Source organism: Manis javanica, chromosome 2 (genome assembly GCF_040802235.1).
Source record: "Manis javanica isolate MJ-LG chromosome 2, MJ_LKY, whole genome shotgun sequence".
Lineage (NCBI taxonomy): Eukaryota > Metazoa > Chordata > Mammalia > Pholidota > Manidae > Manis > Manis javanica.
Window position 1 is genome coordinate 184,091,622 of NC_133157.1, and position 27,737 is coordinate 184,119,358.

Genomic DNA, 27,737 nt, shown 5'->3' on the forward strand with positions numbered 1-27,737 from the left:
AAATTTTTAATATTCATTTTCCCTGTATATCTCATCAGAATCAGTATCATGATAAAATATTCATAATCATATATAACAGTACATATATAATAATAAAGCTATAGATTATAGATCATGATAAGATATAATGATTAGAGATACATTGATATGTTTTGTTTCATATATTCTTGTTTCTCTGCATTGTTTTCATTTTTTACAATATTTTAGTTGTGACTATAAGTCAAAAGACTTGTTTTTCCTTTTTTTTCTTTTCCTTTTCCTCAGGTGCAGCTTTTATATGAACTAACTGATATCATGAATAAGGTCTGGAATAAGATTCAAAAGAGAGGCAGTCTCAGCCTTCCTTCAGCCTATGCAGAGAGCATGGCAGGGCCTGTCCCGGGCTCTCCAGTCAGGAGCAGCATAGGCACAGCTCCTCCAGACACCAGCACATGCAGCCCATCTGCTGATGTTGGAACTACTACTGAGGTAAGTGTTTCTGAAAAATTCTGTTAACCAAATGAGGGGTGGTATATACTGCAGAGTTCACTATTGGGACTGCGAGTGAAGATGACCTCACCTCTATGGAAGCTGGCAGGTCCAGAGGCTCATGAGGAGCTGTGGTAAACAGGACCGTTCCTTTTCAGTCCAAGGATTTGAATCACTTTGAGTAGGTAGTGGTGGGTAGTTCAGGACAGTGGGGGTTCTGCAAAATGGTAAAAACTGAGACCCAGTAAGTCTCAGTTTCCTCAGAAGTATGGAAACTTAGAAGCTGAGTGATTAGAGGCTTATGCTCCCCCTGCTTCCCAAGCCCTCTCTGCCTCTGCCGATTGTTATCTTTGGATTAGTGGTGTTCAGTCCTGTTAGACCCAAAGTCCTCTCCTTCCTCCTTCCAATTGTAGAAACCTTTCTTTTTATTTATTTATTTATTTTATTTTTATTTATTTTATTTTTTTTGAGAGGGCATCTCTCATATTTATTGATCAAATGGTTGTTAACAACAATAAAATTCTGTATAGGGGAGTCAATGCTCAATGCACAATCATTAATCCATCTCAAGCCTAATTCTCGTTGGTCTCCAATCTTCTGAAGCATAACGAACAAGTTCTTACATGGTGAACGAATTCTTACATAGTGAATAAGTTCTTATATGGTGAACAGTGCAAGGGCAGTCATCACAGAAACTTTCGGTTTTGATCACACATTATGAACTATAAACAATCAGGTCAAATATGAATATTCGTTTGATTTTCATACTTGATTTATATGTGGTTCCCACATTTCTCCCTTTATTATTATTGTTATTTTTATTTTTAATAAAATGCTGAAGTGGTAGGTAGATGCAAGATAAAGGTAGAAAACATAGTTTAGTGTTGTAAGAGAGCAACTGTAGATGATTAGGTGTGTGCCTGTAGACTATCTGTTAATCCAAGCTAGACAAGGGCCTTAAAACATCCACGGATGCAGAAGATTTCTCTCATAACAGGGGGGAGTGAGGTTCTAAGCCTCACCACTGTTGATCCCCAATTTCTCACCTGATGGCCCCCCTGCAACTGTGCCTGTCTTAGGTTATTCCTCCCTTGAGGAATCTTACCCGTCTCTGGCTAACCAGTCATCTTCCGGGGCCATACAGGGAAATGTAAAGTTGGTAAGTGAGAGAGAAGCCATATTGTTTGAAAAGGTTAGCTTTTTACTTCTTTGCAATTTCTTTTTATTTTTAATGTCCTACTCTCTTCCAATATTCCCGTGGCCTTTTTTATAGCAAATATTTTATAATGCCTCCTTTACTCTCCTAAAATGAAAATAAAAATACAACCCTTGTTTTTTTTTAGTTTAGTTTCTTTTCTTGCTTTCAAGAAAACATTTATGTCGAGGTCAAGATTAAGTATGTATGCACCTAGGTTTAAATCTATGTCTTTGAGAATCCTTGATAAATTGAGAATCCTTGATAAATTGCTAGGCAAGTGTAGTTTTAAAAATATTTGAAACTATGCATATAGTTTTAAAAATATTTAATGTCTTAGAGGGTTAAAGGAAAGTAATTAAAGGTACAGTAATATGTATTTCAATACATAGTGCTCAGGCATGACTACATTAGAAGACATAAGGAAGTAGAGCACATGTAATTGCTGGGAATGTGACTGACACAAACAGACTTGCGTAGGTGTATGTTTAGATGCCACAAGTACTGCTGTTGTGGTTGCATGATTTTATAAAATAGTGGCAAATTTGGTAACATTCCAAACAAAATAAAGTTCATTCTTCCTTTCATTTCAGTAGTTGAATATCTGGAACTCTTAGTGTATAATAAAATGCAGAAATGCAAAAAAAAAGTGTACAGATTTAAAACAATTTGATTTTGTGCCTAGTGTTTATAAACAGAACTTTCACCTATGTGATCTGTGAGATACTCCTCTTTTTTAAGGACTGTCCTATTTATCATAGGACCTTTGATCCCTTAATTCCTAACCCTTAAATGTCAGTAGTGTTTATCAGTCATTGAGTCAATGAAAGACACTAATACATTTCTAAAACACCCCTTACAGAGCTTAACTTTTACCACTAAGAACTAGTATAATAGATGGAGGTAGAAGTTATGTTTTTGTTTTTGCATAAAGACATCTGTTCCTCTGGAAACAAAGCTATGGCCAAAATACAGAATGGGAAAAAGAAGCAAAGAGGATTTTTTTTTTCCTTACAAATCAATTAAGGCAAACAAACTCAGTTAAAAGGGCAATTTTTTTTTTTTTTACTTGCTTTGAGGCTTTAACACATTGGAGCAAATCTATTTGACCCTTGAACAAGCAACTTCTGTATCCTTGCTCATTCCAAATCTTAAGAAACACAATGACTTGAGTGATGGGATAACTTCCCCCCCTACCTCCAAATGAAGCATAAGCAGAGAATCTAGAAATATACCCTTATGAAGTCACTGGGACATGTCCCTTATAGGGTAAAAGTCGTGAATTCTTTCTTGGAGATTCCTAACATTGTTAGGATACAAAAGCTCCTGCAGTAAAGAAAACTAACTTTATTGAATGCAGTGGTTTCCAAATGTATTTAAAGACCCTTTTTTCATATCTTACATATTAACATTGCACAGAATACTCTGTGCAAAATATTTTGGTAGAATAATCAAAGCTTGGAGTGATAAATTGCTAGGCAACTGTAGTACAAATGAAATTGATATATGAAGTTAACTTTTAGCGACACTTCAGGGGCAAAAAGGAGAGTGTTCCGACAATTATTTGCTAAGTACTGTATTTACTGGGTTGTTGAGATGAACATAACTACTTAATTTTGGTCTTTTAGAAGGCCCAAACTACTTGTGTGTAGTCTTTTAAAAAGAGGCATTTAAAAAACATTGCAGTACCGTAAGCATTCTTCAACAAACTGAAACAAATAGTTCTAAAATTCATATGGAACCACAAAAGACCCCGAATAGCCAAAGCAACCCTGAGAAGGAAGAATAAAGTAGGGGGGATCTCGCTTCCCAACTTCAAGCTCTACTACAAAGCCACAGTAATCAAGACAATTTTGTACTGGCACAAGAACAGACCCATAGACCAATGGAACAGACTAGAGAGCCCTGATATTAGCCCAAGCATATATGGTCAATTAATATACGATCAAGGAGCTATGGACATACAATAGGGAAATGACAGCCTCTTCAACAGCTGGTGTTGACAAGGACAGCTACATGTAAGAGAATGAAACTGGATTACTGTCTAACTCCATACACAAAAGTAAACTCAAAATGGATCAAAGACTTGAAAGTAAGTCATGAAGCCATAAAACTCTTAGAAGAAAATATAGGCAAAACTCTCTTGAATATAAACATGAGCAACTTTTTCATGAACATATCTCCCAGGCAAGGGAAACAAAAGCAAAAATGAACAAGTGGGACTGAATCAAACTAAAAAGCTCCTTTAAAAGCAAAGGACACCATCAGTAGAACAAAAAGGCATCCTGCAGTATGGGAGAATATAATCATAAATGACATAGCTGATAAGGGGTTGACATCCAAAATATACAAAGACTCATGTACCTCAACAAACAAAAAGCAAATAATCTGATTAAAAAATGGGCACAGGATATGAACAGACACTTCTCCAAAGAAGAAATTCAGATGGCCAACAGGCACATGAAAACATGCTCCACATTGCTAATCATCAGAGAAATACAAATTATGAACACAATGAGATATCAACTCACACCAGTTAGGATCGCCACTATACAAAAGACAAACAATAACAAATGTAGGCAAGAATGTGGAGAAAGGGGAACCCTCCTACACCAATGGTGGGAATATAAACTAGTTCAACCATTGTGGAAAGCAGTATGGAGGTTCCTTGAAAGACTAAAAATAGAAATACCATTTGACCCAGGAATTCCACTCCTAGGAATTTACCCTAAGAATACAGCAGCCCAGTTTGAAAAAGACATATCCACCCCTATGTTTATTGTAGCACTATTTACAATAGCCAAGAAATGGAAGAAACCTAAGTAAATGAATGGATAAAGAAGATGTTGTACATATACACAGTGGAATATTATTCAGCCATAAGAAGAAAACAAATCCTACCATTTGCAACAACATGGATGGAACTCTAAGGTATCATGCTCAGTGAAATAAGCCAGGCGGAGAAAGACAAGTATCAAGTGATTTCACTCATCTGTGGAGTATAAGAACAAAGCAAAAACTGAAGGAACAGAACAGCAGCAGACTCATAGATTCCAAGAAAGGACTAGTGGTTACCAAAGGGATGGGTTTGGGGAAGGTACGTGGGGAGGGACGGAGAAGGGGATTAGAGGGTATTATGATTAGCATACATAATGTAGGGGGTGCACAGAGAAGGCAATATAGCACGGAAAATACAAGTAGTGACTCTATAGCATCTTATTATGTTGATGGACAGTGACTGTAATGGGGTGTGGGGTGGGACTTGATAATGTTGTAGCCATAATGTTGTAGCCATAATGTTGCTTATGTGAAACTTTCATAAGATTTTATAGCAATGATACCTTAAAAAAAAACTGTAAGTCCAAAAAAGACAGGGCTCACATGAAATGGTCACACACGTTGGTCATATGTTGAGGGACTGCCAATCACACAAAGCACAGTATGAATAGTGCTCTCTATTTTACACTGTCCAGTCTACACAAAAAGACATGGTGGCCCTGATATGAGATATAATAGTGATGAACATGCCCTGAAATTTTAGAGGATTGATTAACAAATTCATTCTAAGTTGGTATTTTGCATAGGAAGTAACATTTGAGGTGGATCTTAAAAAATGAATAAGATCTTACCAATACTTTGTTTTCATAAGTATATAATGAATATGATAGACTAGAAGAATGGGCCTTCATTAGCCAAAGTGAGGAAGTTAAGAAAGGGAGAGATTAACAAAGAGAGAGAGGTTTTCTCAATCCCTTAAAAAGAAATTACTTCTGATTTTAATAATAAGTTTCTTACATGACTGCAATTTAAATTTAGTATTTTGAGTATCTTTTTTGTATTGTATTATAAAGGTAAATAATGAAAATGCTTTCAGTGGATTTGTTAGTTTTGTGTTAGCTATGGATTTAAATGTGATCTGTGTGGAAAGAGCTGGAAATGAAAGAATCCTAATTCAAAGAAAAGATTTATTTATGAATATTCAAGAGACACCATGTAAAATAGTCTACAAAAGGTAACACAGGCTTGTGGTGGGGGGAAGTGGTGAATATTTTAAAAATGTATCCTTTTTGATATTTGCATAATGTGGTCAGGAAAAGAGGTGAATGATTACTAGTAATCCAATATGGATTGGAAACCTGCGATCACTTGGAAAGCTTGTTTCCCTGAGAATAACCTGCCATATTTAAATGATTTGTTTTCTTTAAAGGACAGGAAGGTTTTTGTGAAGACTGTTATGATGATCAATGTTAAGGCTTTGATCTAACTTTACAACTTAGAAGGAGAATTTTGTATATTGAATATTTCATGCTTAGTTTCTTTTCTTGCTCTCAAGAAAATATTTATGTCGAGGTCAAGATTAACTATGTATGCATCTAAGTTTAAATCTGCGTCTTTGAGAATTAACCAGTAAATGATGACATTAGAAAATATAGTCATCGTTTTCTCCTGTGTGTATGAATGCTTCATCTGTGACTCAGTCTGTGGTTGTTTAATTCATTCAGAATTCAAAATTTGTGTCCAAGCTTTTATTTCTCATTTCCCTTTGTTTATAGCACTGCTAGAATTGTGTGAATTACCTTTGTAATTTTCATTCTTTTTATTTTGAGTTCTAGTATTGTAGGTATGTTATTATGACCCTTTGAATTCTCATTAAAAAATATTTTTGTGATTTTGAAGAATTTGCCTGCTAATTGAAATGTGTTTCTTACTGAATGGAAGTAAGATCTGGTTCTCTCAGTGAAGAAGCTACTTAATAAATGGGGCTAGGGAGGACAGTGGGAAGAATATACATATATTTTGTTTTAATTTATTTAGAAGTCTTTATGCCTGTGTGAGCATGGCATTCCTGGAAAGCTCTAGCAACCCTTTGCCTCTTGGTAAGCACTGTCCCAGTGATCTTTTGGTTATAATAAAATATTCTATGAGCAATACTACCATGCAAGCAACAGACTTTCCTGTATACAAATTGAAACATAGAGTATGTATTTTGTGATTAGTGATAGCAGTGTTTCCCTGTTTTTCATGTCATTCATTACACATATAGAAAATGATATTTGCATGTGGAGTAATCAGAAAAAGCTCTAAGTCTTTGAAACCTCTGTTCACCCCAGGCATCTGCTAGAGACTCTGAGGGCCTAGGACTCCATGTGTCAGTACAGTTGTGACGTATCCTGTGGTGTCTTAGCACACTAGTGAGGAAGCTCTGAGTTACAGTACTACATTGATAAATGTATTCTCATTTTTTATTATTGCTTCAGTAACAGAGTAACAGGGTATTGATAAATTTAAATAAAATTGTTGCATTGAAAATGTTTTATAATCATATTCTATCCCCTCTTCCATTATAACAAAGTTGTAGTATTTTAACAGGGTAGGACTACTGTGGTATGCTAGTTAGTGTGACAGGCTCTTCAGGCAGCCAGGACTAAGAAGAATATTAAAAGTTAAATTGAAATGACAAGATTATTTTATTCCTAATAGGTTTTAGAAACTCTGTTAATAAGTTACATGGAGCATATGACTGACTACTTGACTACTTAATTCTGAGTAAATCCCATTGTTGTCCTTGTCTTTGCAAAAGCTGGGCACTTAAAAGGAATACCCTTGATTAAACTGCAAATGTTTAAATTACAGTGCTTACATATAGAAATTTGCCTGTACTTAGGGCCTACTGCAAAAATTTTGTCAAGCGGCTATACATCAGCTTTATACTTCGGAGTTTCCACTAAACTGAACATTTACAAACATTATCTTTTTAAATTCTCAAACCAATATTATGAAGTGGTTAGTAGTATTTCCATTTTTGATAGTGAAGAATCTGGCTACAGGATACTAATTAATTTGTTCAAGGTCATACAGATTATAAGTGGCAAAGCTAAAATAAAAACCTGTGCATTATGTCTGCATAGTCCCTAATGTATATTATCATATGAGTCCTAGGACTTGATCCACTGATAAATCTTCCTATTTAAAGTAAATTGTTACCAAGTGCAGATATGTTCTTTATCATCCTCAGCACTTGAGGATTTGTGGAATCCTCTTCGATTCTGGGAAGTTCTTACATATTATTGCCTGAGAAAGTACTTCCTGTACATTATTTTTAGTCTTTCGTTCTTCCATATTATTACCTGAGAAAGTATTTCCTCTACATTACCTTTAGTCTTTCTGGAAGTCACTTTTTGTCTCCATGTTTTTGAACCACTAGTGTTTTGTTTGTTTTGTTTTTGTTTCCCTCCTTTTTTTCACTTTTGTTAGCTTTCTGCATTTATTTCTGGGTCATTTCCTCAATTCCCTTTTACTGTTCCAGTTTCCTAAATCTCTGTTTAGTTATTTCTAACTCATTTGGTTTCAGTCATAGGCTGTACAGGCAGATCGGAGGTGAGAGATGAGAGAGGTGGTGTTTTTCTTTCTTGTTTCCTTCAAACTTCAGTGCCCCAAATGGAAAACATCCATGACAGATCTCCATTCTGGTGTGAAACCTCATGTGGCTTGTGGCTTTGGCTGAAGAAGCAGCCCTTTGTGGCTCCAGACTTCAACTCACACTCTAAGCTTTATCTCTAGTTCCTGAAGGAGTGTTAAAATGGCATTGCTCAATCCCTAGATTTTTACCTGAGTGTGACACTTCCATTTACTACCATGGGCTCAGTTTCCACTCATTGCCCTAACTTTGTGTTTCCTCTTCATTTCTGACACCTCAGGACTTGCCTTTATTTCAAGTTTGGCTATTAGTTGGAAAAAGATGGCATTTTCATATTGGGCAGTTTAGGAGTATTTAACAACAGGACAAAAATGTTGACTGAGAAGGGAAACTGCAGAGGGTAGTATGGTACCTGGAGTGAGTAATACTGGGATGTAGTTGCCACCAGTAACCTTAAAGGTGTGGAGAACAGGGAATAAATACCCTCACTTCATTCTCCTCCCCACTTTCTGTCTCCTGCTACAGTTCCTCATTAGCTGAAATCAACCAGAGAACAGAGGACAAGACTATCCTTACATATTGTTCATAGAAGGTTAGCTTCCCAAGCACAGAGGGTTGTAAAGGGTGGAGAGTAGTTCTAGAAAGCCAAAGAAAAGTATACAACACTTTAGTGTAATAAAACATATTCTTACTGTATTTTATCTAGAATGTCTATGCTTTTGTAGTAGAAAAGGAAAAAGGTCATTTCAGCTTAGTCTGCCATGTTGCTTGAATTTAAATTTCTTTAACATCATTGAGTACTAAGAACCAGTCTTTTGAATCTTTATTTTTCTCTCCCTGTCTTATACACATTATATTGGGTTCTCAATAGCATTGGTTAACATTTTTTTTTTTTGGTGATTATCTATCACATCTATCTATCTAATGTGTTGTGCAACCAAAATAACTACCATAGTTTGTTTGATATCACATATGATATCATTATCATATAATAACTATTTCATCATTTCAAACCAAAGCTCTTACCCATTAAGCAAGGATTTCCCATCCTCCCCTTCTCCTATCCCCACCCCTTGTAACCTCTGTTTTACTCTCTGTCTCTGAATTTGTCTATTCTGGGTACCTCATATAAAAGGAATCATACAGTATTTATCCTTTTGTGTATGGCTTATTTTATTTAGTATAATGTTTATAAGATTCATCCATATAGTAAAACATATAAGAATTTCATTTCTTTCATGGCTGATATTCCATTATATATATGAAGCATATTTTGTTTATTCATTGATCTGTTAATATCTGAGTTGTTTCCTTCTTTTGGCTAGTATGGATAATGCTTCTATGAATATTGGTGTGTATGGATTAAATTTAATGAAATAATTTTGCCCTGGAGAAATTATATGCAGTTTATGTATTGTGCCTGATAAACCATTTCAAAGTAAATACCAGAAATGCTATTTTAATTTTTCTTTACCTGTTGAAATATGTTGATAATGGAGATACTTGGTATAAACAATAGGGGTGGAGAGAAGAAAATGAATGCAGAATCTTTAAAGATACTTTATTTAGTACTGATTTTCTTACTGAGAAGAGCGCATTTCTATCATTTTAATGTAATTTGCTTAGTACCAGGATGGATGGTATAGAGTTATAGTGACACTTAATTTAATCCCCAAATGTGTTCAAGCATATTTCAAAGTTTTGGCAGAAAATATGGGTACCAAAAGGAAAAAAAGGAAAATTAGAGAAGTGTGTTTAGTTTTCAAAGTAAACTTCCAACAGAAAAATAAAAGTTAGTACTTTATTTTCTCTAGAGTGTATTTTTTTTTTCTCCCAGGGAAAAAGTACTAAATTATGTCTGCTGTTTCCTACTCCATGTCATAGACTCTCTTGTCAGCCCTAAGAACTGCCTTCCTCTGACTTTTGTATAATTTTGCAGAGTTTGACAAATAAACATGTTTCTCTTAATTCTATCAATTTACAGTTGTTTATTGAAAGAAGTTGTTGGAGAGATCATTTAGACCAGCATCCTCATTGTAAATAATGAAAATTAAAGTGAATTGAAGTTAGTATCACACAAAGTAGGGACTGTGCCAACTCATCTTCATGTGATTCTAAGTTAACAGACTGTGGAGGAGACTTTGGAATCTGACAAACTTGAGTTTTTATCTCTGCAACATATGATCACATTATTTAATTTCTATGCCTTAGCTTCATCCCTCTAAAAATGAGAATAGTGTTAGTATTCATCTTAGTACAAATATTAACTGACTACGTACAGTTTGTTTTTTTGTGCTATGAATATGATATGTCCCTCTATGTGTTCTTTAATTGCAATAAGATTTTAATTTTAGTGGTATTGATCATTTTTTAATAGATGTATTCTTCAATATTTGATGCTTTTATTCAATTGAGGTGATTACATACTTGCTTTTTCTCCTTCATTCTTTCAGTGTGACTAATTACAATTAATTTTCAAATGTTAAGCTGATCTTGCATTTCTGGAACAAACCGAATTTGGTCGTGATAAAATATTTTCCTTTTAATATCTTGCTGGATTGTGTTGGCTAATATTTTATTTAGGATTTTGATATCTATAGTCATGAGTGATATTGGCCTTTAACTTTTCTTTCTCATAATATCTTAGTCATATTTCAGTTTCATGATTATATTGTTTTCATAAAATGAGTTGGGTACTGTTCCCTTTTCTTTTATTTTCTGGAAAAGTATACATTTTGTGTGAAAATTCTCACAATCACTTTATATTCCCATGATAATCCATAAGGTAATCCTGGTTGAAAAGGCAATTGGGTATAACACATACCTCATTTAAATTGGAGGTCTTTGTGTGTTATTTAGATATAGAAGTTTTAACTTAAAAGATTATAAGAAAAGAAGGAGAATGAAATGCTAAGGACCGGATGGACAAAAGACACTAATATAATTATTGTAAAAGGAACACATGCAAGCATCTTTATAGTCTCCCCATGCCAACACTAATCTTTCTATATTCCTAGAAAATGAATTTTATATCACTCAGTGATAAAGTAATACTCAGTGATAAAATTAAGATTTGAATCCCACTTCAGTGACCCAATCTATGTAAGATTAAACTAATAAACATTTATTGTATATGCTAAGCAAATATATATTTTTATTACCTTAGAGTTACGATTTTATGTTCCAGATAGCTTTTTTATGTCATTTTTTATTGTGCTAAAATATACACAACATAAAATTACATCTTAAACATAAAATTACATTTTAACCATTTTTAAGTGTGCCATTCTGTGGCATTAAGTATTTTCACATTGTTGTGCAACTATCACTGTCATGCATCTCCAAAACTTTTTCATTTTCCCCAACTGAAATTACCCATTTTAACATTAAGTCTTCCAATCCATGAACTCAGGATGTCTTTGCATTTATATGTGTCTTCTTTCCTTTTAGCAATATTTTGTAGTTTTTAGTACAAGTCTTAAACTTCGTTGGATGAGTTTATTTGTAAGTATTTTGTCCTTTTTGATGCTTATAAATAGGATTGGTTTATTAATTTCCTTTTCTGATTGTGCAGTTACTGTTTAGAAAAGCAACTGTTTTTTTTTTTTTAAGAAAAACTGGTTTTTGTGTGGGTTTTTATCCTATGACTTTGCAGAATTTATTAGTTTAACAGTTTATTTGTGGAACCTTTAGGGTTTTCTACATATTAGGTCATGTCATCTGTGAACAAAGGTAATTTTGCTTCTTCCTTTCCAATTTGGCTGCTTTTATTTCCTTTTCTTACCTAATTGCTTTGGCTAGGACTTGCAGCAATATACTGAATAAATATTCCACTTAATTTAAAAAACATTAGGCTATATTTTCAAGTAGAATGTAATATTCTCTTTTGACAGTAATTCTGTGTGAAGGAAAATATTTAGCATGTTTTAGCCCCAGTAAATTCTGTACAAATAGCAAGAGACACTGAAAAATTGACACTTTGTTGCTTTTTCTATTTCCATATTAATTATTGTCTTTGCTGTTTTTTCCTCCATCTGAAATGTGTTGTCAAATACTGTAAATTAGAAATGAAAAAATTTAGACTGAGAGACTTCCACTGGCTCAGAAATAAAAGTATCAAATAATGATTTTATTGTTTCAGTGCTGGATATGGAATATAAACTTTTCACAACCCTCCATCACATTTATTTATCTTCATTATCAGAGGATAACCATAGTTTAAGCACCCAGTACAGTCCTTGGTACAGACAAGGTTTGAAATATATTGTTATTGAATATATGGATGTTAAATGATTCAGGACTATCAAGTCATTACGATTAAATTACATCAGCTTTATTATGGTGCAGGGCATAGAAATGTATATATTCATTAAGTCACTACAAATATATTTTGATATAAAGTCGTAAAACTATGCATATAATAAGTTTATGTTTTCACTTTGTTTTTGTGTCTTCAGTTGTTTTAAACATAATTGTTTTGTACTGCCAAATATGTTATCTGAATTTCCTGAAAGTTAATCCTATTGTTTGTTGTGTTCTTCACTATTGCTCACCACAGATTGTTTTCTGTGTATTATATAATCTTATATTTGGACTTATTCATTAGTGTGATTTTGTCTATAAGGCTTTTACATAGTGTTTGAGGGCCTATTTCCCAAAGGGGATTTTATGTATTTGCTTTTTTAAGGTTCTCCAAGGGGTGTCACTATCCTGGGCCTCCTTTACTGTTAATTTCATTGCTAGATATTCTTGAAACACTTTGGCAGTATGAAATCAAGCTCTCAAACGTACATGTACACCAGGGTTGTGTTTAAAATATTTAAAGGGTTACTTTTCCCCTTACCTGAGCTAAGATACTGCTTTTTTTCTCGAGTGTATTCTGTTTTTCTGATTTCTTAAGTTTGAAATTCAGCTTAATAATGTTCTCTTTCTACTTGTTTGTTATGCTTCAGAAGATTGGAGACTGACAACATTAGGCTTGGGGTGGATTAATGATTGTGCATTGAGCATTGACCCCCCCTACCATTTGATCAATAAATATGAGAGATGCCCTCACACACACAAAAAAAAGTACACACTTCCAATTGTAAAATAAATAACTGGGATGTAATGTATAGGATAAGGAATATAGTCAAAGTATTCTAACAACTTGGTATGGTGATAGCTGGTATCTAGAATTATCATGTATATAAATGTTGAATTACTGTGTTGTATACCTGAAACTAATGTAATACTGTGTGTCAACTACCCTTCAATAAAAAATACTTATCTAAAAAATAATAATAATAATGTTCTCTTTCTAAAAAAATGTAAGCATTAAAGACATAGTCTTTTATCCTTAGAAGAATTTTTAATATTTGAGTTGGAGCATGGGTATATGTATACACATGATATATGGGTCGGTTGGGATATTTAGCCTATAACTGGATTGCTGCTTCAAAAGCATTTGTTGGATAAATATAATCTATTAATCTGAGGTCTGCTTATTTATATCAATTATATATCTAGGGATCACTTTGACATTGCATTTTGAACTTTTTTTATTTCTAATACTTGCATTCAAATGAGTTTTTGAAAATTTTAAAACATTTACTATTTAAAGTATTGTTTGTATTTCTGAGTTGAGTCAAAATTATTTTTAGGAAATTATTTGACTATAAATAATTCATTATAAATCCAGTTTTAGTGAGCCACACTCGTAACAATTATTTGTATTAAGTAGAAGAGAAGTATTTGTTTATATGCTCCTTGGATGATTTATACTTTAAACTATGAGTAATTATTTTTTGACGACATGTTGATAGGGAGCACCATACTTTTCAGTGAATATAGCTCTAGCTTCCTGATATCAATCTGGGTGGTGGTTGGGCGGGAGGGGGTGGGAGGGGGAGATATGAATGAGAGGCTTAAATACTGAGCTTAAAAACAGTTAATCATTTTTCCTACCCTTGCATTGAAATGGTGAGAGCAAAGGTAGTGGAACCCACAGCAGGCCACTTGTTACTGTTGACTTAAGTACAAACAGTGGTGGAAGTGTTTAGCCCTTTGGGAAGTTTTGTGATTGAACAGGAATGTTGGAGTTATTTTGATAAGGGAGAATAGCAGTGTGGCCAAAACTATGATCATCCCTGAGTTCTGAAGCAGGCCAAGGATGAAGGGCTGAAGTGTTTGCTCTTTCAGATGAACAAAGATAAATTCAGCTAGGAAAATAAACTCACTATTTGGGTCAATTTGCAACAAAATGGTGAAAGAATTGAACTGTGTATTTTAGATCTTGGCATAAGAAGGTGTGGGAAAATAGTTCTGCATCTCCAATTATGGCTCGATTTTTGCTATAGATTTGGAAGTAGAGCAGAACATTAATGCACAAACATATTTAACAATACCACATCAAATGTTGTAAATGCAAAATGAAAATTGGAACTCTGTGAGGAAGGAAAACAAAACTTGTTCTCAATAGTACTTTCTTATGATCTTTGAAGCCATGGTTTTCATAGCATTTCTACTGACTATACCTAATAATGTTAAAAATCTAGGTCTCATAGATTTGAGATGTTGTTTTCTCTATGATTTGTATCTTGGGATTATGATATTCTAAATGTTGGCAGGAAAATTTAATTTATTTAAATTTTTAATGCTTATACTGTAAGATCCTATCCATAAAGAAAAACATTATGAATTTATTATTATATTTCATTGAATTTGATTTTGTAAAATATATTCCTTTTTGGGATTATTTTGTGCTTTTTATTAGATGTCGTGTTACTTTAGATAGTTAAAACCTGAATTTTTTGTACCTTCTCAAATACTAAGAATTTCAGTTATAGCAGAGTTAGGATGACTTATTTCAGAAAAGCGTTTCTATGAAAACAATATAAACAGTGAATTGTTTCCTTTTTTTGGTGTTTTTGGAATGAGGAATGACTGTATTATTCTAAAATTTGAGTCTATAATTTTCTGTTACAGTAAATCACAGGACACTATTTGCTGTGCTTGGTGCCTGACTATTGCAACAATAAAAACTTGCCTGTTCTTTTGGGAGAATCTTCCCCATTTGGTATCCTGGGAATTTAAGAAAATTGAATTTTCCTATGATAAAAAGGTGTTGTATAATTGAGGTCAGGTTGAAAACTTCAAGGATACCATCAACAAAATGAAAAGACAATGAACTGTATGGGAGAATATATTTGCAAATGATATATCTGATAAGGGGCTAATATCCAAAGTACATGAACTATGCAGCTCAACACAAATAACAAGTAATCCAATTTGGTTACAGTAAACAGGCATGCCTTTCCAGTTTCCTCTGAAAGTGTATAAGATCCACAACAAGTTAGGGTCACATTGATGAGTATTTCCTTACAGAGTATTGTCTACAAGCTAGAGCCAAGGCCAAATCTGGCTCCTTTTAGAAATAAAGTTATACTAGATCACATTCACATCCGTTCATTTATTTATTTCTTATGGCAGCTATTTAGCAGAGTTAAGTAGTTGCAATAGAAATGCTATGGTCAACAAATCCTAAAATATTTACTGTCTAGCCATGTACCCAAGGAAAAGTTTGTCTACTCCTGCTATAGAGTAGTTACATTAGTTACATATGAATAAAAAATAACCGTAGAAAAATGATTAGCATAATTAGCACTGTTTAAGAAAGATCAAAGCATTTATCATGTCTCATATATTTTAACATAAGCAGACATTAAAATGTTAGAACATTTGACAGATTTTTAATAATGGCTTACATGGTTAAAAATCTCACCTGGATGAACAGATTATGAGTTTTTTCAATTCAACAAATACATGCTGAATTCTGGATACGTATTATGTCTAAATATAGTATTAACAAACTTTCTGTAAAAGATTTCTTGGGTGGTTGTTTCTTTTTTTATATGTATCTTTTCAGCAGCTACTGGTATCCTGGCAAATAATTAATACTGCTTTGGAGTTGAATAGCTTCAGTCTCAAAGGCAGGAAGAGGTGGTGCCAGAGATAGTGATCACTCATTCATGTATTCTGTTCTTTCTGGGTTAACTATCAAGTATTTGTGTTTTTAAAATGCCAACTCTGCTATCCATTGAAAACCTTGAAAAAACTCAGGAGCCTAACCCATTCTCTTAGATATGATCCAAGTGTATTAAAGCATAATTATGTATTTAAAAGATAAGTATGTATATACATATATTTAAATATTAGTTACATGTACATAAGCTTAGTCTCAAAGGCAGCATGATGTACTAGGTTACGGACTTCAGACACTGGCCATGTGATTTAAACTCAGTTTATTTCCTCTTCTGCATAATGGTTATTTACCATAGTGAATTTATCTTGCAGAGTTGTTAAGATTAAATAAGAATAGATATGTAAAGTGATTATATATAATAATTCATAAATAGTAGATATGATTATCACCATCAAGATGAGCTACTACTTAGACATTGCACATTCATAGCCTCAGAGACTTTGGTAACCTATATACTCGTGTATGTCTCATTATGTCATCTTTCTGACTTTAACACATTTTCCTTTGTCGTATATCCTCAGTGTCTAAAAGTTCATTGTTGCTTTGGATGTCTCAAACAAAACATTCATTTCCTATGCTATGGAGTCATGACCGGCAGTCAACAGCTAAAACAGAAAGTCCTTTAAAGACTTCTGTGAAGATGGCAGCATAGAGACAGCTTGAACCCACCTCTTCCCACCTTCACACCAAATTTGCACCTGCACACACAGCACTTCATCTTGAGGAGCACTGAGGACTGAATGCACACTTTTTGTACAAGGAGGAATCACATAAAAAACATCAGTAGTAACAGAAGAAATGCCACCCCCAGTGGTACTAACAGCAGTAAGGAGGTATATCAATGGACGAGGAAACAGATTCCATGCCCTGGGGCATAGGAAAAAGCCATTCTTTAAGGTACATCTAGACTATAAATGAAAAAAAAAAACCCATTTGGTGAGGGAATGGCTATAACTCCCTCCAAATCAGAGGTCTGGAGTGTGCCATTTTTGCACTCCTTTCCTACGCTGATTGTGACATGGGGAGCTTGGTTGTGTGCACACACTAGTTTCAGATTTGGTTTAGGCAGCTTCCCAGCCCTTGCCCATATCCAGTTATGTCAGTCAGGAGTGCATTGAGGGGACAGTTGCAATAGAAATGCTATGGTCCACAAATCCTATTTGCTCTGCTTGGTACCTGACTATTGCAACAATAAAAACTTGCCTAGGAATAAACCTAAATTCACATCTACCCAAGGGCACAGAGCCAGTTGCTGCCACATTTGGAGAGTGCACCCTAGCCATCAATGCACTGTGGGGGCATTGACCCAGTAACTGTAGAGGTGGGGCCTCACATGAGCCAGCTTGGCTGCTCATGTCCCAGCCACTGCTGCATCAAGGACTTGGGCTCTTAGTCAGCAGCTGTTGGGGCAGAGCTTCCCCTGGGGCCAGTCCTCAGCCTTGGACTGCATCACAGGTACTGAGCCAGTTGCCCACTACTGGAAAGCATTCCTGGAACAGTGCTGTACTATATCCCATAGAAAGTAGCATGAGAGGAGAGCTTTCCTTGGGGGTAGGCCTGGGCTGGGGGCTGCACTGCTGCTGCACAGCCAATTGCTGTCCACCCATAAAGAATGATCCTGAATCAGTGATACACCATGGGTATAGAGCCAGTTACTTAGTAGGGGTGGCATTTCTGGAGACTGTCTTAGCCTACTGCCTTTCTGCCAGGGTAGACACCATGTGTATCCACTCAGGAAACCCTCAAATTGGACCTTTATAATTGTGTCCCTCAAACCATTCCCTGAAAGCCCTGACAACAGGATGCCTCAAGTTTATGCTCACAGGGCCCCCAAACAGCCAGCCAGAACCACTAGGCATTTGAAGTACACTTAGTGGACCTTCTCTACACAAGGCCAGTCCTTCACAACTCGGAGAGTTAACACTTTTTACTAATTTATGGAATCAACCACAGAAGTCAAACAAAAGGAGGAGAATAAAGAATATGCTTCAAACCAAAGAACATGACAAAACTTCAGAAAAAAACAAATTAAACAGGTTTAAGCAATTTACTGGATAAAGATTCATTACTGATAATAAAGATGCTAACCAGACTTAATAAAAGTGTGGAGAAACTCAGTGAGAACCTTGACAAAGAGAGACAAAATACAAAACAGCCAAAGGGAGAAGAAGGAAACAGTATCTGAAGTGAAAAATGCACTAGAGGAAATCAACAGCAGGGCAGAGGATGCAGAAGAAAGTTTCAGGGATCTGGAAGACAGAGTAATGTAAACACTCAACCTGAAGAGCTGAAAGAAAAGAATAAAAAGACAGAATAAAAAGTGAGGATAAAAAAATTACACAAACAAAATGAAAAAGCTCATAAACACACAGAGGCTTAATAACATGCTCCTAAATAATCAATGGATCAATAACCAAATAAAAACAGAAATCAAGCATATATGGAGAAAATAACAATAATTAAACACTGCAAAATCTGTGGGATGCAGCAAAGGCCATGCTAGAGGGAAGTATATTGCAATACAGGCCTACCTCAGGAAAGAAGAACAATCCTATATGAACAGGCTAAATTCACAATTAACGAAACTAAAAAAAGAAGAACAAATGAGGCCCAAAGTCAGATGAAGGATGGACATAATAAGATAAGAGCAGAAATAAATAAAATTGAGAAGAATAAAAGAATAGAAAGAATCAATGAAAGCAGGAGGTGGTTCTTTGAGAAAATAAAATAGATAAACCCCTAGACAGACTCATCAAGAAAAAAAGAGTCTGCACACATAAACAGAATCACAAATGAGAAAGGAAAAATCACTACACAACAGAAATACAAAAAATTATAACAGAATACTATGAAAAATTACATGCTAACAAACTGGATAACCTAGAAGAAATGAACAACTTTCTAGAAAAATACAACCTTACAAGGGTGACCTAAGAAGAAACAGAACATCTGAATAAACCAATTACCATCAAGGAAATTGAATTGGTACTCAAAAAACTACCTAAAACAAAACCTGTGGACCAGATGGTTTCACTGCTGAATTTTATCAGACATTTAGTGAAGACCTAATTCCCATCCTCTGTAAAGTTTTCCAAAAAGTAGAAGAGGAGGAGGGAATACTCATAAATGCATTCTGCAAGGTCAGCACAACTCTAAAACCAAAACAAGACAAAGACACCACAAAAGAAAATTACAGACCAATATCCCTGAGATGCAAAAATCCTCAAAAAATATTAGCAAACCAAATTCAAAAATACATCAAAAGGATCATACACCATGACCAAGTGGGATTCATCCCAGGGATGCAAGAATGGTACAACATTCAAAAATCCATCAACATCATCCACCACATAACAAAAAGGACAAAAACCACATGATCATCTCCATAGATGCTGAAAAAGCATTTGACAAAATTCAACATCCATTCATGATAAAAACTCTCAACAAAATGGGTATAGAGGGCAAGTATCTCAACATAATAAAGGCCATATATGATAAACCCACAGCCAACATCATACTAAACAGCGAGAAGCTGAAAGCTTTTCCTCTAAGATTGGGAACAAGACAGGGATGCTCACTCTCTCCACTGCTATTCAACATAGTACTGGAGGTCCTAGCCACAGCAGTTAGACAAAACAAAGAAATAAAAGGCATCCAGATTTGTAAAGAAGAAGTTAAACTGTCACTATTTTCAAATGACATGATATTGTACATAAAGAACCCTAAAGACTCCACTCCAGAACTACTAGAACTAATATCAGAATTCAGCAAAGTTGCAAGATACAAAACTAATACATAGAAATCTGCGACTTTCCTATACACTAACAATGAACTAGAAGAAAGAGAAATCAGGAAAGCAATTCCATTCACAATAGCATCGAAAAGAATAAAATACCTAGGAATAAACCTAACCAAGAAAGTGAAAGACCTACACTCTGAAAACTACAAGACACTCTTAAGAGAAATTAAAGAGGTCACTAACAAATGGAAACTCATCCCATGCTCCTGGCTAGGAAGAATTAATATTGTCAAAATGGCCGTCCTGCCCAAAGCAATATACAGATTCGATGCAATCCCTATCAAATTACGAACAGCATTCTTCAATGAACTGGAACAAATAGTTCAAAAATTCATATGGAAACGCCAAAGACCCCAAACAGCCAAAACAACGCTGAAAAGGAAAAATAAATTGGGGGGTGTGGCAGGAATCTTGCTCCCCAACTTGAAGTTCTACTACAAAACCACAGTAATCAAGACAATTTGGTACTGGCACAAGAACAGAGCCACAGACTAGTGGAACAGAATAGAGACTCCAGACATTAACCCAAACATATATGGTCAATTAGTATGTGATAAAGGAGCCATGGACTTACAATGGGGAAATGACAGTCTCTTCAACAGTTGGTGCAGGCAAAACTGGACAGCTACATGTAAGAGAATGAAACTGGATCACTGTCTAACCCTATACACAAAAGTAAACTCAAAATGAATCAAACACCTGAATGTAAGTCATGAAACCATAAAACTTTTAGAAAAAAACATAGGCAATAATCTCTTGGACATCAACATAAGTGACTTCTTCATGAACATATCTCCCCAGGCAAGGGCAACAAAAGCAAAAATGAATGAGTGGGACTGTATCAAGCTGAAAAGTTTCTGTACAGCAAAGGACACCATCAATAGAACCGAAAGGCTTCCTACAGTATGGGAGAATATATTCATAAATGACAGGTCCGATAAAGGGTTGACATCCAAAATATATAAAGAGCTCACATACCTCAACAAACAAAAAGCAAATAATCCAATTAAAAAATAGGAAGAGGAGCTGAACAGTTCTCCAAAGAAGAAATTCAGATGGCCAACAGACACATGAAAATATGCTCCACATCACTTGTCATCAGTGAAATGCTAATTAAAGCCACAATGAGATATCACCTCACAACAATAAGGATCACCACCATCAAAAAGACAAACAACAACACATGTTGGCAAGGTTGTGGAGAAAGGGGAACCCTCCTATACTGCTGGTGGGAATGTAAATTAGTTAAACCATTGTGGAAAGCAATATGGAGGTTCCTCAAAATGCTCAAAATAGAAATACCATTTGACCCAGGAATTCCACTTCTAGGAATTTACCCAAAGAATACAGCAGCCCAGTTTGAAAAGACATATGCACCCCTATGTTTATCACAGCACTATTTACAATAGCCAAGAAATGGAAGCAACCTAAGTGTCCATCAGTAGATGAATGGATAACGAAGATGTGGTACATATACACAATGGAATAATATTATTCAGCCATAAGAAGAAAACAAATCCTACTATTTGCAACAACATGGATGGAGCTAGAGGGTATTATGCTCAGTGAAATAAGCCAGGCAGAGAAAGACAAGTACCAAATGATTTCACTCATATGTGGAGTATAAGAACAAAGAAAAACTGATGGAACAAAACAGCAGCAGAATCACAGAACCCAAGAATGGACTATAAGTTACCAAAGGGAAAGAAACTGGGGAGGATGGGTGGGAGGGGAGGGATAAGCATGGGGAAAAAGAAAGGGGGCATTATGATTGGCATGTATAATGTGGGGTAGGGCATGGGGAGGGCTGTGCAACACAGAGAAGACAAGTAGTGATTTCACAGCGTGTTACTATGCTGATGGACAGTGACTGTAATAGGGTTAGTTGGGGGGACTTGGTGATGTGGGGAGTCTAGTAAACATAATGTTCTTCATGTAATTATATGTTAATGATACCAAAAAAATTATGATAATACAATAAAAAAAATTAGGAAACTGAATTAAAAAGTACATCAAAAAGATCATCCATCATGATCAATAGGATTTATTCCAAGGATGCAAGGAACAGTATTTGAAAATCCATCAATGTCATCCATCACATAAACAAAAATAAGGACAAAAACCACAAGATCATCTCCATAGATGCTGAAAAAGCATTCAACAAAATTCAACATCCATTCATGATAAAAATTCTCAATAAAGTGAGTGTAGAGAGCATATACCTCAACATAATAAAGGCCATATATGAGAGACACATAGTGAACATCATACTTAACAGCAAGAAACTGAAAGCTTTTCCTTTAAATAGGGAACAAGACAAGGATGCCCACACTCACCACTTTTATTCAGCATAGTTCTCGAGGTCGTAATCAAACAACACAAAGAAATAAAGGGCATCAAGACTGTCAAGGAGGAAGTTAAACTGTCCCTGTTTGCAGATGACATGATATTGTACATAGAAAACCCTAAAAATCCACTCCAAAACTACTAGAACTAGTACCTGAATTCAGGAAAGTTGCAGAATACAAAATTAATACACAGAAATCTGTTGCATTCCTACACAGTAATGATGAACTAGGAAAAAGAGAAATCAGGAAAACAATTCCATTCACAGTTGCATCAAAAAGAATAAAATACCTAGGAATAAACCTAACCAATGAAGTGAAAGACCTACACTCTGAAAACTACAAGACACTCATGAGAGAAATTAAAGAAGATACCAATAAATGGAAACACATCCCATGCTCATTGATAGAAAGAATTAATATTGTCAAAATGGCCATCCTCCCAAAAGCAATCTATAGATTAAAATTCATATGGAACCACGAAAGACCCCGAAATAGCCAAAGCAATACTGAGAAGGAAGAATAAAGCAAGGGGAATTATGCTCCCCAACTTCAAGCTCTACTACAAAGCCACACTAATGAAGACAATTTGGTACTGGCACCAGAACAGACCCATAGACCAATGGAACACACTAGGGAGCCCAGATATAAACCCAAGCATATATGGTCGATTAGTATATGATAAAGGAGCCATGGACATAGAATGGGGAAATGACAGCTTCTTTAACAACTGATGTTGGAAAAACTGGACAGCTACATGCAAGAGAATGAAACTGGATTATTATCTAACCCCATATACAAAAGTAAACATCAAATGAATCAAAACCCTGAATGTAAGTCATGAAACCATAAACTCTTAGAAGAAAACATAGGCAAAACTTTCTTAAATATAAACATGAGCACCTTCTTCCTGAACGCATCTGCTTGGACAAGGGAAAAATATAACAACAAACAAGTGGGACTACATCAAGCTACAAAACTTCTGTACAGGAAAGGACACCATCAACAGAACTAAAAGGCATCCTACAGTATGGGAGAATATATTTGTAAATGATAAATCCAACAAGGGTTAACATCCAAAGTATATAAGGAACTCACAAGCATCAATACCCAAAAAGCAAATAACCCTATTAAAAAATGGGCAGAGAATATGAAGAGACAGTTCTCCAATGAAGAAATTCAGATGGCCAACAGGCAAATGAAAAGATGCTACACATTGCTAATTATCAGAGAAATGCAAATTAAAACCACAATGAGATATCACCTCACACCAGTTTGGATGGCCAACATCCAAAATACAAGGAACAACAAATGCTGGCAAGGATGTGGAGAAAGGGGAACCCTCCTACACTGCTACTAGGAATGTAAGGTAGTTCAACCATTGTGGAAAGCAATATGGAGGTGCCTCACAAAACTAAAAATAGAAATACCATTTGACCCAGGAATTCACTCCTATGAATTTACCTAAGAATGCAGGATCCCAGTTTCAAAAAGACATAGGCAGTCCTGTTTATAGCAGCACAATTTACAGTATCCAAGAAATGGAAGCAAGGTTAGTGTCCATTAGTAGATGTATGGATAAGGAAGATGTGGTGTATATACACAATGAAATATTATTCAGCCATCAGAAGAAAACAGATCCTACCATTTGCAACAACATGGATGAAGCTGGAGGGTATTATGCTCTGTGAAATAAACCAGAAGGAGAAAGACAAGTACCAAATGATTTCACTCATCTGTGGAGTATAAGAACAAAGCAAAAACTGAAGCAACGAAACAGCAGTAGACTCATAGTACCCAAGAATGGACTAACAGTTACCAAAGGGAAAGGGACTGGGGAGGGTGGGTGGAAGGGAGGGAGAAGGGGGATTAGGGACATTATGATTGGCACACATAACCGTAGTGGGGGACATGGGCAATGCAGTATAGCACAGAGAAGACAAGTACTGACTTTTTAGCATCCTACTATGCTGATGGACAGTGAATGTAATGGGGTTTGTGGTGGGGACTTGATAATGGGGGGAATCTAGTAATTACAATGTTGGTCATGTGATTTTTATATTAATGATACCAAAAAAAAAAGAGGACATAAGGATATGTTAAGGGAGATCTTATACAATGTGAAACATCCAAACAGTCACATTATAGAAGTTGCAGAAGAAGTAAAAAGAGAGAAAGAAGTTAGAAACTAATTTGAAGAAGTAATTGCTGAAAAATTCCATAACTTAAGGAAGGAAACATTCTTCCAGGTTCAGGAATCACAGAGAGCCCCAAATAGGATGAACCCAAGGAGGTACACATGAAGACACATCATAATGAACATGCCAAAGAATCAAAGACAGAGAATCTTAAAAGCACCAAGGTAAAGACAATGAGTTACCCCATAATTCTATCCACTTAGTTTTCAGTATAAATTGTACAGGCCAGAAAGGAGTGTCATGACGTATTCAATGTGCTGAAAATGAAAAACCTCCAACTAAGAATACTCTACCTAGAAGGTTATCATTCAGAATGGACAGTGTATAAAGAACTTCACCAATAAACATAGGTTAAAAGAGTTCACCACCACTGAACTGGTCTTACAAGAAATGTTAAAGGGTCTTTAAGAAGAAAGGAAAAGACCCTAACTAGAAGCAAAAAAATATGAAAGTGAAAGTTTCACTGGTAATAAGAAAACATATACCAGAGGCAGTAGCTCAATCAGTTAAAAAGTTAGTATTAAGGTCAAATAGACAAAAGTAGTATAATCAATCACGTCAAAAAATTAGTTTTTGAGTCCCTAAATAAAAAGGTGTAAAAAGAGGTCATTATACATATAAAATGTGGAGGACGGGTCATAAAAACTGTAATGTTGCCAGAATGTGTTTGAACTTAAGTAACCATCAACTTAGACTGCTATAAATGTAGGATGTCATGTAAAAAATAAAACCCCATGGTATTGACAAGCCAAAAACCTGTAACAGGCACTCAAAAAATCAAATAGAATTGAATCCAAAGATAGCACTAAAGAAAGTCATAATATACAAGGGGAGAGCAAGGAAGTAGGGATCTGAGAAGAACAATAGAAACAACCAGGAAACAGTTAACAAAATGGCCATAACTACATATGTATAAATAATCACTTCAAATGTAGATGGACTAAATGTTGCAATCAAATGACAGGGTTATTGAATGGATAACAGAACAAGACCCATTTATTTGCTATCTACCATAGACTCACTTTAGACCTAGAGACACATACAGAATGAAACTGAAGGTGTGGAAAAAGATATTCCATCTATATATGAATGAAGGAAAATCTGGAGTGCCAGGACTTTTATCAGACAAAATTGACATTAAAGGCTGTAACAAAAGGTAAAGAAGAACATTATATAAGGATTTTAGGCTCAATCCATCAAGAATACATAACAACTGTAATATCTGTGTACCTAGTAGAAGAGCATGTCAATATATAAAGAAAATTTGAACATACATAAAGGGAGAGTTTGACGGTAATACAATAATACTTGGGGAGTTTAATACTGCCTACACCAATGAATAGATCATCCAGACAGAAAATCAATAAGGGAAAAGTGATTTTGAATGAAACATTAGATCAAATGGAATTAATACTTATAAACAGAACAATACATCCCCAAACAGTAAAAAACACATTCAAGTTCACATGGAACATTCTGTAGAACAGACCACATGTTGGGACACAAAGCAGTCTCAATGAATTTAAGAGGATTGTAATCATTTCAAGCATCTTTTCTGACCACAATATCATGGAAATTGAAATCAAGTAGTACAAGGGAGAAAACACACACAGAGTCTAAACAGTATGCTTCTAAATAATCAATGTTTCATCAAAGATATCAAAATAGAATTAAAAAAAGACTTTGAGAAGAATTAAAATAGATATATGAAAGTTCAAAATCTCTGGGATGCAGGAAAAGCAGTCATAAGAGAAAGTTTATAGCAATACAGGCCTCCCTCATGAAGAAAGAACCATCTCAAAGATTAAACTCAATACCTAAAGGAACTAAAAGAAAGAAGAAGAAAGCGCAAAGTTAATAGAAGAAAGGAAATAGCAAAGATCAGAGTGGAAATTAATCAAAGTCTTAAAAAAATGCAAAAGATCAATGAAACTTAAACGTGGTTCATTGAAAAGGTAAACAAAATGGATAAACCTTTAGGTAGACTTATGAAAAATAAAGGAATCAAATAAAATCAGAAATAAAAGAGGGTAAGTTACAACTGACACTACAGAAATACAGTTATATGAGATTACTATGAAAACTTATACACCAACAAAATGGACAACTTACCAGTGGAAAATTTCATAGTAACATACAATCTTCTAAGACTGAATCAGGAAGAAATCGAAAGTCTGCAGACCAATTTATTAGTGGCAAAATCAAATCAATAATTAAAAAGCTCCCCAAAAAAGAAAGTGTAGATGACTTCACAGGTGAATTCTACCAAACATTTAAAGAAGAGTTAATACCTGTCCTTCTCAAACTGTTGCAAAATATTAAAGATGAAGGAAAGCACCCAAATTCATTCTACAATGCCAGTATCGCTCTGATACCAAAAGAAGACAAAGCACTACAAAAATAAAGAAAAGAAAGTTACAGTTCAATATCCTTGATGGACATATAAACAAAAATCTTCCAGAAAATATTAGCAAACTGAATTCAAAAACATATCAAGAAGACCCTTCACTACAGTGAATTAGAATGTATCCTAGGGATGCAAGGATGGTTCAATCTCTGCAAATCAGTGTGAAAAAGGAGTGACAAAAACAATAAGAAAAGTAGTGATAAAAACCGTAATAATCATCTCAATAGATGCTGAAAAATCTTTTAACAAAGTTCAACTTCCATGATAAGAACTCTCAACAGAGTTGGTATAGAGGTCACTTACCTCAACATAGTAAAGGCTGTATATTACAAACTCCCAGCTACCATCATATTCAATGTCAAAAAGCTGAAAGCTTTTTCTCTAAGAGTAGGAACATGGCAAGGGTGTGCACTTTACCACTTTTGTTCAACACAGTCTTAGAAGTGCTAGCCACAACAATCAGACAAGGAAAATAAATCAAAGACATCCAAATTGGTAAGGAAGATGTAAAATTGTCACTATTTACAGATGATAAAATACTATGTATATAGAAGACTCTAAAATGCCATCAGAAAACTATTAGTATTAATAAATGAATTCAGTAAAGTTTCAGGACACAAAATCAATGTGCAGAAATCTGTTGCACTTCTATTAAAAATACTGAATTTGCATGAATAGAAAGAAATTAGGAAAACAGTCACTTACAATTGCATAAAAAAGAATAACATCTATGAATAAATCTAAACAGGTGAAAAAACTGTACTCTGGAAATTATGGAACACTGATGAAAGAAATTAAAGATGACCCACATAAACAGAAAATTACAGTGTGCTCATGGATAGGAAGATTTAATATTCTTAAAATGGCCATGCTTCCCAAAGCAA

The 27,737-nt window shown here is 34.9% G+C and overlaps 1 protein-coding gene across 11 annotated transcripts in view; it reads left to right on the forward strand.

Annotated features, from left to right (window-relative positions):
* The window catches only part of VPS13B (vacuolar protein sorting 13 homolog B), an 861,603-nt gene that overhangs the window by 458,933 nt on the left and 374,933 nt on the right, over window positions 1-27,737 (forward strand). For all 11 annotated transcript variants that reach the window (XR_012128333.1, XM_073229878.1, XM_073229881.1 and 8 more), the window contains one exon: window positions 265-468. Coding sequence is in view for 10 of the 11 variants with exons in the window: in XM_073229878.1 (XP_073085979.1) it covers window positions 265-468 (204 nt within the window). In the remaining variant the exon portion in view is untranslated. The remainder of the gene's footprint in view (window positions 1-264; window positions 469-27,737) is intronic.